General features: G+C 28.0%; 1 protein-coding gene across 1 annotated transcript; it reads right to left on the bottom strand.

Annotated features, from left to right (window-relative positions):
- Positions 1-10,499: 10,499 nt before the first annotated feature.
- LOC147810793 (uncharacterized) lies at positions 10,500-16,121 on the bottom strand. The gene is made up of 2 exons (XM_087160357.1): positions 15,977-16,121; positions 10,500-11,517 (listed from the first exon to the last, which is right to left on the bottom strand). Exon 2 carries the CDS (start codon positions 11,431-11,433, stop codon positions 10,810-10,812), a length of 624 nt encoding a protein of 207 aa, XP_087016483.1. The 5' UTR covers positions 11,434-11,517; positions 15,977-16,121; the 3' UTR covers positions 10,500-10,809.
- Between the last annotated feature and the right edge of the window lie 1,573 nt (positions 16,122-17,694).

The raw sequence follows: 17,694 nt of genomic DNA, 5'->3' as shown, positions 1-17,694 counted from the left end.
CACAGTTTTCTATTAGATGTTCTTGAGTCCAGGCTTGAGCACAGTTCGCTCCATTTGTCTCGCTTTTCTTGTGCATATAATCTTTTTACTTTTGCATTAATTTTATTTAATTCAAATCTTACAGGAATGCCATTGCTTGTGTCTTTATTCTCAAAGATTCTCTTTCGTTCTTCCAGCAGAGGTTGTAGTAAGGGAGATTTACCAGTTAAGTAGTGTCTCTTTCTTTTTTTTTCAAATTACCTCGTGGAATAGATTTCTTGTCTGCTCTTATGATCATCTCTTTAAAAGAGCACCAGTTCTTTTAGTAGTTCTTAATTTTAATTGCTACTGATAAAGTCCGTTAATTTTGTCTGAGTTTTTGGTTTGAAAAAGTGTTTTATCTCATAATAGAGAGTTCTCGCATTTTTGTAATGCACCAAAAACTTCTCTTCAGGTACTTTCGCTTCGACAGCCACAAGAAAAGAAACAAGCAGCACTCTGATCAGCAATCTAAAAACAGCAGGCGACTTCAAGGAACAGGGCTCTACTGAGTGTAAAAAGAGAGTGTTGAAAGTTTTTCTAGAATAGGAGGTAGAAACCCATGGCTGAAAGCCCTTATATAGCAAGACGGAGAAGAGAAAAAACTGGTAAGTAAGACATTTTATTCCAGCATTTTTTTCGAAAAAAATAAAATATCTGTAACTATCAAGATTTTTTTTTATAATTTTAGCATATATATTAGACTGCTTCTTTTCCAAGATAAAGTAGTTATTGCTGAATAATTTAAAAAAAATAATAAGTAAACTCCTCCCCAAAACTAGCTATAACTGAAAAGGTTTTACTACCAGCCTTTCCTCTTTTCCGTCTCGCTTTCACCCCTGTAGGAACCTCAACGGAGATATTAGGGTAGAGAGAGCCAGTCTATTGTTTGAGTTCTGAAAACTTTTTCAAAGATGGGAGTTACCTTTTTGGCGAAAAATTCATAGCTGGCGGTCGCATCGTACAGGAATATTTTTAAGAGAACCTAAAGATTTTTCTCTCTTTTTTTATTTTACTTTGAACGTTTTCCCAAATTTATTCGTGATTGTAAAAGATAAGTTTTCAAATAAAAATACATTATAATATGTGCGCTACATTTAATTATTCGCTTTTAATTGCTTAGATTTAAGAATTGTTAAGAGGACGCCTTACCCAGATAAAAAACCCGAATTGGCAAAATCAGTTGTGATTTTGCCTATTCGGGTTGTTTATCTGAGTAAGGCGTCCTCTTAACAATTCTCAAAGCTAAGGGGTCAAATAGAGATTTTAAAAAATGTTTCCTGTTTCAATGTCATTGCTTTTCTTTTACATTACGCATACTATATCGCGAACATTACTGTATCATATTGTAAAAGATAGTTCATATATAGTTTTATTACAATTATTTTTTGTATAATGTGACATTAATTATTAATATTACTGAAGAGTTTTAAAGTTATTTACTATTCATTATTTTAATTGAATACTTTTTGAATATAGTGTTTTTTTGTATATGTCCTATTGAAGAAAAAAGTATCAAAAAATAGCTGAAATGATAAAATAAGTTTAATATATATACTGTAACTGCCAAATTCCTCTAAAATAAAGGAAGTTTGTGCGCAATGCTTACTGCAGTCTCGTAATAGCGTAATATATTTTTCGTTGATAAAGCGATTTAAAAATAATGTGAATTTAACTATTAATACTGCTTTTGAATTTGAAACAGTTACTTAATATTTATTATTTTAAATCGATACCGTGAGTGACAATAGTTTTTTTATTCTTGTATAATCATTTCCTATTGAAGAAAAAAGTAACATAAAAAAGCTGAAATGATGGAAAAAAATTAACTGTACATAGCAAAACTACCAGATTTCTCTAAAATAAAGGAGGTTAGTGCGCAATGATGATCGCTCTCTTTGAATCGCAATATGCTCATTAATGAAACGATTTAACAATAATGTTAATTTAATTATTAATATTGCTTTAGAATTTTAAATAGTTATTTACTATTCATTATTTTAATTAATAAGTTGAGAAAACATTGTAATTTTTTTTGTAAAATCATTGACTGTTTCAAAAAAAAAAAAAAAAATAGCAAAATTTACCTGAAATGATAAAATAAATTTAATATGCGTAACGTAACTGCTGCATTTCTTTAAAATGAAGGTAATAAGTGCGCAATGCTGATCGCATTCTCAAAATCGTAACATATTTTTCGTTAATGAAGCTGTTTAACAATAATGTGAATTCAACTATTAATATATTGTTTAAGAATTTTAAACAATTATTTACTATTTATTATTTTAATTGCATATATATATATATAGACGCCCGGTGGCTGAGCGGTAGCGCTTCGCGCTGGCGTGTCACAGATCTCTGGTTCGATCCTCGGGTCGGGCCAGGTTGACTCAGCCTTTCATCCCCTCAGTGGGTCGATAAATGAGTACCAAGCATGATTGGGAGCTAAACACTGGGAGTTCCGCGTTCGGCTGACCACCTGACCGGAACATCTGCTCCTGCACCCCAGAAGTCAAAGGTTAAGGAAACTGAGATGGGCACAGTAGGCCTTGGCCCTCTACGGGCTGTCGCGCCACTGAGTTTAGTTTAGTAGTATATATATATATATATATATATATATATATATATATATATATATATATATATATATGGGTCATTCTCACAAAAACAGTCATTTTCAAGTCCCCAGTATATTTTATGTTTGTTTTACAGCTTACGAAAAAAAAAAATTCAGGGAAAGTGTCCTTCGGAATGCAAGCTAACAAAAGAATAAAACTAAAATTATCAATTTTTATTTTTTATTTATTTTAGGTAATTAAAATATACCAATATGTCATTCCCTCACTTGTCCCCACTGCTGATTTAAAAAGAGAAAAAAACTGTTTCTGAAATGAAAAATTTTTTTTTACAAATTCGTGTTTTTTATTTCAGAAAACTGAAATATAGAATTCAGAAAATCAATTTTATATTCAATTTCTGATAAAAAATATTAACACAGCACTATTTTAAACTTTGTCCCCAGTGTTTCGCGTCATTCCCTCACAACAATGTTCTTATCACCTGCAATCTTCTTAGAATAAAAATATTTTAATAAAAACTTCAGAAGTTAACAACTGGCATCATAGAACAAAATTGCAGTATGTTTCCATCTTCAACTTAAAGAAGCTTTGCTGTGGAATAAATTTGAATGAATCAAACCAGGTAAAATTTTTTACATTTGTCATTCCCTCATGTCATTTTTTAGAGTAAAATAAAATACAACTTCATCGAGAAAGTGGATAATTATATGTTGCTTTCTTGTATGAATATAATTGTATGTGATTGACTTCAGAAATTAATTAGGCCTAACTGTTATTTTTAAATTTCATTGAATTCGTCATTCCCTCACTAGTGTATAAAGTGAGGGAATGACGCTGAAGTGAGGGAATGATTCAAGATGAGTATATTATCAAATTTTTTTTTGTTCAATCGTGCCAGACAGTTTTATTTCCCAAACCTGTAAAAACTATTAAATATATAAGACTAAATTATAATAAATGTTAGATATACTTAGTATGTAATCATTTTCAAACTTTAGGTAGATGTAACTTAGATAAAAACATGTATTAAAATAAACTCACTATTAGTGTCATTCCCTCACTTTTTAAATAGTGAAAATAATTAATTTACTTTTTAATTAATTTGAAAAATAAATTAAAAAATTAATAAATTAATTTATTAAATTAATTAATTTATTTATTAAATTAATTAATTAATTATTAATTATTATAAATAAATTAATTAATTATTAATTATTATAAATTAATTAATTATAAATTAATTAATTATAAATTAATTATTTAAAAAATTAATTAATTTAAATATTAAGTATAATTTATAGGATATATATACTTTCTTTATAATGCCATTACATATTTCTATTAATATAAAAAGTTTCAGAGCTTTTTATTCACTTTACTTTTTTGGGATTTTATGAACTGAAAAATGACAGTTTTCGTGAGAATGACCCATATATATATATATATATATATATATATATATATATATATATATATATATATATATATATATATATATATATATATATATATATATATATATATATATATATATATATATATACATAAGAGAGAGAGAGAGAGAGAAATAAAACAAAAATATCTGAAATGAAAAATAAGTTAACAGAAAGTAATTATTAACTTGTAGAGAAATAAATGTGGCATATGCGTAGTACTTATTTTGCGACATTTTGTACAAAAATGTATAAATAATCGTTGTTAAACTCACAAAAAAGTACTTATAATTGCAATAATTTTCAAACAAATTAAAATTTCGAAGAAAAAAAAGTCCATTTTTAGATTACACTTGAAACTGACCCTTTCGTTTTGCGCAATTTTAACAGGTATAATACGTAGCGTACAATGGATCTGGATCCCCAAAATAAGTTTAATATAAATTATAGTAAAACAAACAGTAATAGTTAAACAAAAATAGTTGGCGATAACTGAACAAAATCTATATATATATTTTTCTTGCACGGCACCAAAAAAAAGCCTCATTACAACTCCCCGAATGGCAACGTTAGAAAATTGACCAATGATTGCTGCTAAAAGTGTCACATGCAAATCTAGCTGAGGTGGCTCAACATACAGCGCTTTTAAAAACGGAAACTGAAATAACCAGCGAGAGCATCAGCATGTTGTTCAATTCAGCTGCTGCAATCTCATACTATCAAGCTAGGCAGAAGTGAGTAATCTTTGTCGATAAATCTCTATTTTAGTATTTTGTCGAAAGCGCTTTTTTTCACGAATTTATATAAACTAAACCAGTTTTTAGTCATGGACAACTTAATGTTGGCCTCTCTAGGATTAGATCATGTAATTATTTTTTTGCTGTTATTTTTTTGCTAAACCTTTAATCTTTCTCAGTATTTGTTCGCATTTAGTATTTATTGGAAATTAATGTTTAGCTTCTGCAAGTTTTTCTTTTGTATGTCAAACTTCTAAGATTTATACTTACGTTTTTAACAAAGTTGTGAATAGTTCATGGTTATTATTTTTCAAAAACATAACATTTTGCTTATGCAGGTTTTTCCATTGCAATTCACTTATTTCAATTTTTAATAGACTTAATTACATCCAAAATTTTAACATTTTTGAAGAGATATCAGTTTTAGAAATTTTATCTTAAGATTTTACACTATAGCACATTTCTAATAGGTTTAACGAGTTACATGTCATTTATTTGAATTCAAATTTATTTTAATGATTTAGTATTTACTAAGAAGATTTTTTTTTAAAGAAAAAGTTGTTATATGGATTTGAATGATTGTTTTGAATTCTTAGAATTTTGTGCATTTGCAATGTACCTAAGTTAGTAGCGAGCGAAGCGAGCTTGGTTTGCGAGGCAAACCATATATGATTGCGTAGCAATTTTCGGGGGTTGGAGAGCGTTAGCGAGCAGGGGGCGCAGCCCACTAGTTATTTTAAATATCTCTTAAAGTCAAAAGAGAAAACGTAATAAAAAATATTGTTAAATACAGGGGGCCAATTTACAGGTAAATACTGTTATAGACACATACTGTTATAAACACATTTAAGCAAGCAAATGGAACTTAAATATGTAATATGAAGTCTGAAAAAAAATGTCTTCTAATTTTTATGATATATCTGTGTGTGTGTGTTTGTGTGTTATATATATCACAAAATTAAACGAAATATTTACTTTGATACATAAGCCATTTTTATAATCTGTTTATAATCTGCTTGTTTATCTGAAACAAAAATTTCTATCAAAAATTTAAAATTAGGATTTTTTTTAATTACCACAGAATAATAAGTAAAGAAAGCAAAAACGAAGCCTGGACATTTCCTGCTTGTGGCACATCTGGAGAAAACACATTATTTGGGGGAGAAAGTAATCTTACACCTCCAAATTTTACTACTTTCATCCACGAATCAAAAGAAAAGGCGCGAAACTTTTCCTATTCTCCTCCCCATGCGCGCGAAAAAAATTTTAGTTTATTCCGTAATATATTTTTCTTATTTGAGAAAATGCAAGCGGAAGAAACGATAGCAGTTTTAGCTATTTTAGTACGCAGAAAAAGAAAAGAACGAAAATTTCAAACATTATGGCGTCATCCTTTAACTGCTAAGCGCCATATATTTGGCCATTATAACACTCTCAGGGTTTATACAGAGATCAAAAGAAGAAGTCCAAGGAGTCCAAAATTTTAAGGACTTAAAATTTTAAAAACTTTGTGTAAAAGATAGTTTTTTTTTAAAAATTAAAAATCAGTTATTATAAGGAACTTGCAAAAATGTATATTTTGAATTTTTTTCTATCTCATTTGAGATAAATTTTGACTTTGTCAAACTTCGTCAGGAAAAATAAATTAAGTTATCACTTTTACACATTAATACATTTTCCAGTTTCAAATATTATAATAAATCTTGTTAAAGTACAGATGTTAAGGACTGACATAAAAACCTACAAATCTTATATTTTTAAATTTGAATACATAAGAAAATCTGAGGCATTTTATACCAAAAGAAAAAAAAATCACAGCAAATTATTAATTAAGTTTGTGTGTAACATAAAAAATTATTTGCTGTTATTTTTCTTCTTTTAACTCTTGCAATTCAATTTTTATTCTTCAAAGTTTTTCTTAAACTAGTACTAGATTTTGACAGCTATGTTATATCTAGTGGTGCAAGTGGCTAAACATGGCTTTGGAGCTACAAAAAAGCAATTTTGGAGCAGCGAAACAAAGATTTGGAGCATATTTAATAAAAAGAATTAAAAGAAGAATTAAATAATAGGAATTTTTAATTTTGTTCATTAATAACATGCCTTATTTTTTTCATTTTTTTGAAGGTGCCTGGATTAAAAAATTAAGCTTCTATTTGGTTTCTTCCAATGCTGTTAAATATTCTGCTATCCTCGACTTAGCTACTGATAAGAGGATCCGTCCGCTTTCTATAATCGACATGTCTTTATTATTTAACCCATCTTTAATATTTTTTTCAGCTTTGGCCAAGAGATCCTGAGAAGCTTTCAGCTTTTTTGCAAATCAATTTCAGCAGCTTTCAATCTGCTTTCCTTAGTTTCAGAGTTTTCACATTCTTTTCACTTTCCTTTTTCTCAACCTCTAATCGAGCAGAATAATTTTTAAATGTTGTGCAAGCGACTTTAATCATATCTTCGTCAACTTTAAAATTATTTAAACCCCCTATTTTGTTGATATGTGACACAACTTGTCTCAAACCATTTATACTATTTCGAAATTAAACTTGCCCTATTGTCAAGCAGCTTTTTGTTCACACTAAAACTTCTTTCAACATCATTGGCATTCCCATGTGGTATGCACAAAAGAGATTTAAAAAGCTTTGTTAAAAGAGGATATTTGATATTTCTCAAATTATCTTTCTTCACAAAATAGTTTTTCCAAAACACATCAATTGGTGCATATTCATTTTAGTCAGAAGAATAATCTTCTGGTTTTCTACGTAACCTTGTCCATTCATCTAGTAACAAAGATGCCTTAATAGAAGTGTCTTCCATTCTCATTACAGGATGCAACACTTTAAGATGGTACAGTAACCTATTTTTAAGAGGCAATGCTTTTAATAACTTTTTTGCGCATGCCAAGTAAAAAGATCTGGCACCTAAATACATAGATTTTTTTCTGAAGAAGATAAGGATGTCATCGCCTTTGTGGTATCTAGTCTAACATCTATTGAATTTGAATTTTGCCAACTTGCTGAGTTCTCTACATCCAATGATTTTAAGTCCTTTCCTGACAAACTAAGAAAAGCAGAACTCTTTAAAAAAAACGCCCTAACAATGCTTTAACTAGAGACACATTTTCATCATATAGCAAGTGAATCAATGGTGTCTCAGTTTGGAAAAGACCTAAAAATTTATTTAATATAGACAAATTATTTCTTTAAAAAAAGAGCTTTTGGAAAAAGCAATTTTAAAAAATTCAATATTGAGTGGCTCATACTATTTTCTAAATTAATAATTACTTTATTTTATTCCGTAAAAGGTAATTCAAAACTCTGATTACTTTAACTATTATTTAAGGTTATCGAGTGTATTTTACTTAAAATTTTAATAAATGTTATTTGTAATAGCATATTCAACAAAACATTAACAAGATTAATATTGATCATACTGAATTCATAAAAATATGTAAAGAATTAAGCAAATTAAGAAAACTTTAATAAAGTTTTATTACAAATGCAAATTAGTGAATGGCCCCTAATAAATTTTTATTAAAATTGGTTACCAAGAACAGTATTTTATTAATGAAATGATTAAAAAAAATTAAATAATTTTTAAATGCAAATACAATGAGTATTGAAGCTAAAAAAAATTCCTCAGAAGTAAATTATTATATCGTCCCTACACTCATAATATTTCACAAATCTGTGAAAATTAAAAAATTTTATATCAATTGTTTTAAATCAAAGATCATTTTTAAAAGAGATGAATTAAAGTATTTTTGAATGACAAATCTGAAAAACATAAGATTTTTTGCTGCATTTAAAAATATTGAAAGCCTCTCTCTTCATGCTTGCCTCTCTGCACAATGAGTTAAAAAACCATCCTTCAAAATTTAAAGCATTTTATCGAATGTGGAAAGAAATATTTCAGGATCTTTTGCAAATAATGGGGCCTTCAATCACATCCAAGAGCAGTTTTGCGATTCATCCAGAAGAAAAGCTTAGTGTGACTATAAGGTGAATTTAATACTTATTATCTATTTATTATATATATGCTAGAAGAATTGTATAGTATTTAGATAACATTAACTAAGGATTATCAGAATGAATATTAACTAATAATATTGTCTCATTTGATCGTGGATATGTTTTCTTGGTCATCTGTTATAAGATTTGGGGACCAAATTCTAATAATTATTTAAGACAGTACAATGAAATTTCATTGTAATATTTTAGATAGGGGTATTTTCAGCGAAAAATATCCAATAGAAACTAGTATTTGGTATTGCAGTTAATAGTATGTCTCAGCTTATACATATGCATACCAAACTTGATCATTATTATTTAGAAAGGTAATTGATTGTTTCTGTTGTGGAAATTCAGCAAATTTTATTTATTTTTTTTTACATAATTTAGTCATTCTTAAACAATATTTATTTTATTTTTTCGAATAAAAGTAGTAATATAGATTTTATTTGTTTGGCTATTTTTTAAGTCTTTAATTAATAAAAGTTTCCCACATGTTACAAAAAATAGCATAATGAAAAGAAAACTGATTATTATGAATAAAAGGCAGACACCAAATCTAATTTCTTAATTTTTTCCATGAAAAAAATCATGATTTTATGGTATAAACATGCATTAATAGTCGAATATTCTCACAATCTTTAACAAAAAAAATTTCTGATTTGTTGATATAAAACTAATATTGTTTAATCATAGGTATTTTATTTGAAAAATTTATATTTTGATTTAAAAATTTGTCGTTACCAAAGATAAAATTATAAGTGCTTCAGTTTGAACAATCAAATTTGAAAGTTTGTTGCATAAGCAGAAAGTGTTTGGAGATCATTTCTTCTTTTTTATATAATAGTTGCTGTAAAAAATTTCTTGATGATAGATACTTTCTTCTCAAAACATTTTTAATAACGCTCACGATATTATAGAAAATATTTGTTTCTCAAACATCTGTTGATAGCAGGAATATTTAAAACTTTTTATAAATAATAGTTAATTATTGAAATCTAAAATAAAAAGAAAGCGTCAAATGCAATTTTCTTTTTTTCTATATTAAAAAAGTTATTATATGCAAAAAAATTCTTAATTATATATTCTTATTTATCTAATAAAACATATTTGATAAAAATATGAAGCATATTTGATAAAGCATAGGAATAATAGAAGATAGAAAGATAACTATAAATAGTTTTTCGTGAAAATAGTCATAACTCTCAACAACAAGTCAAAATAGGAACTTCTTATTTTTATTCTCTGTTTTGAAAATATTTTACCTTCATGCAATTTTTATGCGATTCATGCAATTTTCTTTCTTTTTTTTTTGTAACTCAGTTTAACTAGAACAACATTCTTTATCTGTTTAAAATACAAAAATAGTCAAATAGATTTTAATTTTTATGCTAATTTAAGTCTCTAACTATTAAAAGTTAATTCATGTATATTAAGACAAGACAAACGTAACATGGCTATACCAAAGAACCGAGGATTACGAAATGAAAACAAACAACAGATCTAAATGCATGCTAATTTTTTAATAATAAATATTTTGCCTTTTACAGTATATATTTACACCAATAGTGGAATATTCTCCACTAAATGGATAATATCTTAAAGCATAATGTTAATAAATATTAGTAAAAATTTTTAGAGTACAATATAATTTCAAAAACATTATAAACATAAATTTATTTTCATTCATTAAAATTAAATAATAATAAAATAAAGGAAAAAAAACACTATTAAAAATATTACAAAATGAAGTATTATTAAAAAACATCACTATTATAAAATAAAACGTCATTAAAACTTTGAAAAATGCATAAGGGGTATGAATATTGCAGAAGGTGTAACAAATGAAAATTAAATGTTAAATAAAATAAAAAAATTAATACAAATTAAAGTTTAAAAAAAAACTTAATTTATGCATATTGATGAATTAATGAAGTATAGTACGAAAAAGAATTTTTTTATGATTATTGAATGAAAATTAATTGAGGTTAAGAAAAATTAATGGGGTTTAGATAAAAAGCTAAGGAAATTATTTTCAGAGGAGGGAGGATTCATAGAAAAAGTGGGGACATTTGAAGAAGAGGGAGGAGGATTCATAGAAAAAGTGGGGACATTTGAAGAAGAGGGAGGATTCATAGAAAAAGTGGGGACATTTGAAGAAGAGGGAAGGAAGGGTGTTAGCAGAAATAAAAGGGTTTGGTGCAGAAGATGAGAGAATAATCAAAGGAGGCGAGAAGATCAAAGGTGCAGGTGATGTGAATCTGGTACACATAGGTGAAGAGGGAGAAGGGGAGGGAATACGTCCTACATCCGAAGACGTGTTATTGTATATGATGTTTAAAATGTCTGCCTTTACTTTTAATTTTTCTCTATTGCTAAGTTTTTTGAGGCTAGGAATTAAAGACATTGCGAAGTGAAAGTCTTCATCGTCCGCTTCCTTCTTAGCTTTTAATAGCTCTATTAGCCATTCGAAAGGTTCCATCTCCTGATTTCTTTTCCATCCCTTTGAAGAAGTTGGTGTTTCTGATGGCTCATCATTTGTGGCCTCTTCTTCATCATCAGGAATGTTCGACATGGTTTTTGATGCTAAAACTGTTGGCACCAAGAAAAAAAAACATGTTTGAGGAGTATGGACTTTTCTTTCTATGCCTGGCACCATCACCAGAATGATGTTCGGTTTGGTCACGAAACTCTCCAACGAAGGAATTTGGTAAGTAGGTCAATCTTTTCTGGATTTCCATGCCTGTAAGAATAGCGAAAAATATATTTGGTTTAGTTTTTTTTTTTTTTACATAATATCAAGTCAACTAATTTTCAGATAATATTTTGAAATAAATTATAATTACAATTATAATATAAAATTGTTTACATTATTTTTATACTCAAAGAAATTAATTGTACGTAGGTATCAGTTACTCATACATACAACGTTGAATTTAACTATATGTACCATGAAAATTCTTGTTAACGATGGGAGGTGAGTTAAGGATCATTCAGTTCCAGAATATAGACAAAACTTGACCTCATATTAACAAAACACACATTTCAAAATTATGCTAGCTATAAATCTGTTTGTAAAATCAATAATGTATTATACCGGGATAGCCTGGTCGGTAGGGCTTTGGGCCCATGTCTGAGAGTTCGGGGGTTCGAACCACGCTGGCTGAAGACTCCCCGTGTAGTTGGTGACTGATGCACGTTAAATTCTGTCGAGTCGCAAAGTCCTCCATGTTCCCATAACAAATCGTTCTCTGATTCAGATCAAAATTACGATCTGTGGATGAATGAATGGATGTATGAATGGGTCCGCCTTATAAACAGGTGTGACGTGCGATGTGGCTGAAGTCAGATTCTTGGCCCTAGATGGCGCCTCTGAAAAACAAGAAATGCACTCTCTGCCTTAAATTGCTCGGCTTCGCCAAGCAGGCATGCTAATGTGCAAGTTGCATTAGAGACAACAACAACATAATGTTATTTATGTGTTACGCTGTGGTTTTTGGAACATGATATACGTTGAACAAACCAGTAACTCTCTTGATATTAGAATTAATCAACGTCGGTTCAGATATTAACTAATAAAATTATCAATAACCAAGAATTGAATCATGTTAGAGAACTTGATTTTAACAGAGTTAAATTAATATTTTAGATACATTAGAAGATATCAATTTATGACAAGACTACGAAAAGAACATTATTACGTGAGTTTACACAAAACAATTTTGCCTTATGAGCTAAACTATGCCTTCCAAAAGATTAAAAATGGTGAAAATGTATTGTTAATCATTACGATAAGAGAAATTACTTTCAAATTATTGTAAATAACTAATTACTTGAAATTTAATGCATCTAAAAACACCTACTTAAATACCATTTTTAATTTGTATAGGATAAAAAGAAAATGCATTAATGTTTATTTATCTAAAACAGCAGACTAACTTTCCAAAATTTGATCGATAGCAATAGATACCCAACTACAGCAATTAATTTATTTGAAAAATCATTGAGTTATGAATGTTTTATTTTATTTTCTTTGTTTTGTATTTTTTACTTGATATGTTTCATTTTCGTTTACATTTTTTACACACTCCTAACACTATTGTATTGATATATTTTGCTTCAGCTATATTGATGAAATGTTAGAAAGTACTCTTTTTTTCAGTGTATAATCGTATGAGCTGATGACAAGATTATATCTTTTCATTACTTTCTTTTTCGGTTTTTTTATATTTTTTTAAAACGTTTTTTAAATTTTTTTTCTTTCTTTTTTTCGTAACTCTTTATATTTTTTCAATATTATCTCTCTCGCTCTCTTTATATATATATATATATATATATATATATATATATATATATATATATATATATATATATATATATATATATATATATATATATATATATATATATATATAATACATAATGAAAGCACTGATATTTGGTTACTCTTTTATAGGTACCTAGCCACCGGCTCAAGTTTCGGAGAGTTGTATTTTGTCATTTTGCTGGGCAAAACAACAATATACAGTATGAAACATAATTAAAGAGACATGCAAACATCTGTGGACGGTTTTAGCTCCCATTTTTGTGGCACCGAAGACAGAAGAAGATTGCAAAACCAATAGCCGAAGAATTTTTCGAAATCACAAATTTCCCAAATTGTGTAGGTGTCATAGATGGGAAGCACATACGAATTGGAAAAGCCTGAAGGAGCAGGCTCACAGACTATTTCAATAATAAAGGCTATCATTCAATTGTGCTATTGGCCCTAGCAGATGCTGTTTTACGGCAGTGGATGTTGTAGCCTTTGGTTCCGCAAGTGATTCTGCGATTTTTCGAGCTTCGAATTTCGGCAAAAAATTGAAAGCCAAAGCTTTCGACATTCCAAGTGCCGAAACTCTGCCATTTGACACAGACGGTAAGAAAATGCTTTTCGTCATTGTAGGTGACGAGGCTTTCGGTTTGTCAAAAGACGTATACTACGGCCATTTTCGAGGCAAAGAATTGACATCAAGCAAAGAGTTTTTAACTACCGCCTTCCGCGAGCCGGGAGGGTGGCTGAGTGCACATTTGGCATCTTAGCTCAAAGATTTAAAAATTTTTATGGAGCCATCCATGTGGAGATAGAGTTTGCTGCAGAAATTGTAATGGCGGCATGCATTTTACGTAATTTTGTAAGACACTTCGTTGTGATCGTGGAAGAAATTGTCTCCTTGTACCATGGACATTATTAGAATTCAGGGAGCAAAGAATGCTGACATTGGTGGCAATATAAGGGAATATTGCGCCGAGTACTTTATTTCACCCTCTGACTCCGTCTCTTGGCAGTATAATAAAATGTAATTAAATATCAAACAATAATATTTAATATTACTTTTTGCATTATTTACATTAAATTACACCCAACGCAAACAAATGATTTTCAAACCTTGTATTAATTAAAGTTTATAGTAATTATGAAACAAAAAATTCTGTTTTTCTTCCTTACATTTCTATTTGAATTTTTTAAATGTATATTTAATTGAAATGAAAATTTTTTTAAATATATAAATAAATAGTTAATATATTTTCCATTTAAGCTCATTCTTATAAAAAGGCGAGTGAGAGAATTTAACACAGTCAATTTCTTTACAAATGAATACCATAGTTATACCACAATATGAAGCACTGTTATTGTTAATTGCTACTAATCATATCTTTATTTTTATTAATTACATATATATTGCAGATTTTTTATTTCAAAGCTTTCAGAATTTTGTTTCATTATACTGTAAACCTCCTCACCTACAATGACATAATTTTATTCCCATTCAACTTCCATCTTTTTATAGGATATCAGGTTATGTAAGTATATTAATATTTATTATCATTATTTGTTATGTAAATATAAATGTACATATTAATTACACATAAGATTAGGTCTTTTGTCTTTAATAAATAAATACTGATGATAAATTTACTCAAATGACATATTTTGTGAATAAGCTGGCCTTATGAAAGAACGATATGTATATATATATATATATATATATATATATATATATATATATATATATATATATATATATATATATATATATATATATACACACAAAACTAATGTCACAGCGCGACAGCCCTAGAGGGCCAAGACCTACTGTGCCCATCTCAATTTTCTTGACCTTGGGCTCTGGGGTGCAGGAGCAGATGTTCCGGTCAGGTGGTCAGCCGAAAGCGGAACCCCCAACATGCTTGGTACTCATTTATCGACCCACTGAAGGGATGAAAGACTGAGTCAACCTTTCCAAGGGTCGAACTAGGGACCTGTGGCACCGACAGAGCGAAGCGCTACCGCTCAGTCACCGGGCTTCATATATATATATATATGTATATATATATATATATATATATATATATATATATATATATATATATATATATATATATATATATATATATATATATATATATATATATATATATATATATATATATATATATATATATATATATATATATTAAAATGAAGTATTATTAAATTAATGCAAGTATTATTAAATTAATTAAACAGATGTAAGAATGTGTTTTGTTGTTGTTGTGTTATTTCTTGCCAAATATTTCTACTATTAATTATCATACATTCTGTTAATGCACATTTCATAATAGTAATAAAATATCATTTGTGTAATGGCAATTTTTTTTTTGAAAAATATTTATCACCACATTGTGTAGATATACATATAATGGAATTTTTAAGTATTCAAATCATATTTATTTATTTATTTTTGTTGCTATAAGCAGAGCAGCATTTTTATTAAGCATACTCTGAAAACTTCAACCAGGAAATCATTCATTTTAACTTTTTAAATAAGAAAAACCTTTGAAATCAAATTTTTTTAAATAAATTTCTTTGTGTAGCATCCTCTTGAAAAATTATGCTTTTTTCTTATATATATATATACAATCCAAATAATTAAAGTAAAATAGGAGAAAGAATATTATTCTGTGTGAATAAAACAATTTAGGCAAATTCCGATATCAAATTTACCATAATATTTAAATGATAAAAATTGTTAAATTGGAAAATAATAAAATTTAAAAAATTAAATTTTTAAGAATTTAAATAATTTTTTTACACATACTGTAAAAAAAATTTACTATACTGTGTGTAAAATAAACAAACGCACACACATTTAAATATATTTTTTAAAAAATGATCTTACCTGCTTTAACTCTTTCTGCTGCTGATAGTTGATGAAAATCAGGACACAGCTGTTTGTAAACTTCCTCCTATGCATTTTTCTTCAAATCTCTATTTTTATAGTCTAACCGAGATTTGTCGTATAAATTCGGCCTATCTCTTATCAACTCTATCACAACTATTACTTGGGGGAACATCGGACAAAAGCTTGAGGGACAGATAGAGAAGCAGGTCCTCTTCTTTACAAATTCTTTTTTATGTAATGTGTTAACAATGGTTTATGGGATCACATAATTGCTTTTTGAAATTTTCAAGCAAAATGGAAGTATAAGAATAAAATATTTTTTTTTAATTTATTCATCTTTTTTTTAATACTTTAAATGAGGAAAACCATTTACTTATTTGGACTTATTTGTTTTAATCAACGCAATAAATATGCAGTCGGAAAAAAAGCAAAACAGACAGTAAAAAAAAAAAAATTTCCATTTTCATATTTTTTTCTTCATTTTCTTAGTAGTAAAAAGATCGTTGATTGATTCAGAAAAACAATTAAATTGTTCGTATTCAATATCTTAAAATATATATTAATCAACATAATAGATTCTCATTAACTTATTTTATGTACAGTGTATGAAATGGAAAAAGGGAACACCTTGATTAGATTTGGATTTAATCATATTTTCACGTACAAGGAGTCAATACCATATTTTAAGTTACGAAAATGAACAGAAAAGCTCATTCTGTTCTGGATAAACATACAAGTTTGTCTATAGTTTGAGGTTTCCAATTTTCAAAATGCGGAAACAGCCGCAATCTAGAAGATATGGTCTGAAGTTATGGCAAAGAAAGAGTTGGAAAGTTTGGGTCCTTTAATTTTAACTTCACTCTTCGATTATAGCCCATCATCTCGAGAACTTTTTGAGTGTATTGAAAAATGTTTGCATAAAATTACAAAAAACATTTTACACACAAATTTTTAAGCAAAAATAATTTTAGATAATTACTTGTTATTTTTTATTCGTTTATAAAATAATAGTAAAATATATTGAATTGTATGTTCTACCTTTTTTGATATACTTTTAATTTCAAAATACAAACTTTCAGAGCAATCAATCAATTAGTTTCTGAGTCATCAAATTTTAAAAAAGACAGTTTGCTTAAAATTTTAGTTATCTCGAATTATTCAACCGATTTCTTTCAAATTTTGTATTTTACCCTTTAAAATTACCTTCCATAAAATTATATAAAAATTTGTATATCTTGCTATTTTATTTTATTTTATCCGTCGTTGAACAACCGACCCAATTTTCGGGTATACGACTATTAATGTTCAACTCTGTAGCTTTGTAATTTTGAAATAATCCAGAAGACAATGAAACTCCTGAATAAGTGCCCCCAGAGGTATTGATTTGTTGTAGGGCTGCAGGTTTGTCGCGGCGCGAATTTCTGCGATGATTTCAGCGAAATTGTCATTTTTTTTCCTAAAATCCGCAAATTTCTCAATATATCTTGACTTGCGCGAAAATTGCTTAAAATTTAATTTTTTTTTCATTTTTTATGTATTTATTATTAAACAGAATATATTATTTTATATATTATTTTATGTATTCATTTTTAATTAAACGGAATTTTTTACTTTCCTGAACCTTAAATTGAACATGTAAAATTGATTAGATATTTAGGGGAGTGAATCAATAGCAAAATGGCATGAAAATAGTTCAGAGATAAGAGATAATCACT

This window comes from Parasteatoda tepidariorum, chromosome 4, assembly GCF_982258835.1.
Source record: "Parasteatoda tepidariorum strain Cologne lab strain chromosome 4, Ptep-v5.0, whole genome shotgun sequence".
NCBI classification, from domain to species: domain Eukaryota; kingdom Metazoa; phylum Arthropoda; class Arachnida; order Araneae; family Theridiidae; genus Parasteatoda; species Parasteatoda tepidariorum.
The sequence above is the reverse complement of the archived record's forward strand: the minus strand, read 5'-3'. Positions and strand labels throughout refer to the sequence as shown.

Coding starts and splice junctions, on each gene's coding strand:
- LOC147810793 (XM_087160357.1), bottom strand. CDS start 11,433: ATGGTGCCAGGCATAGAAAGAAAAGTCCATACTCCTCAAACATGTTTT.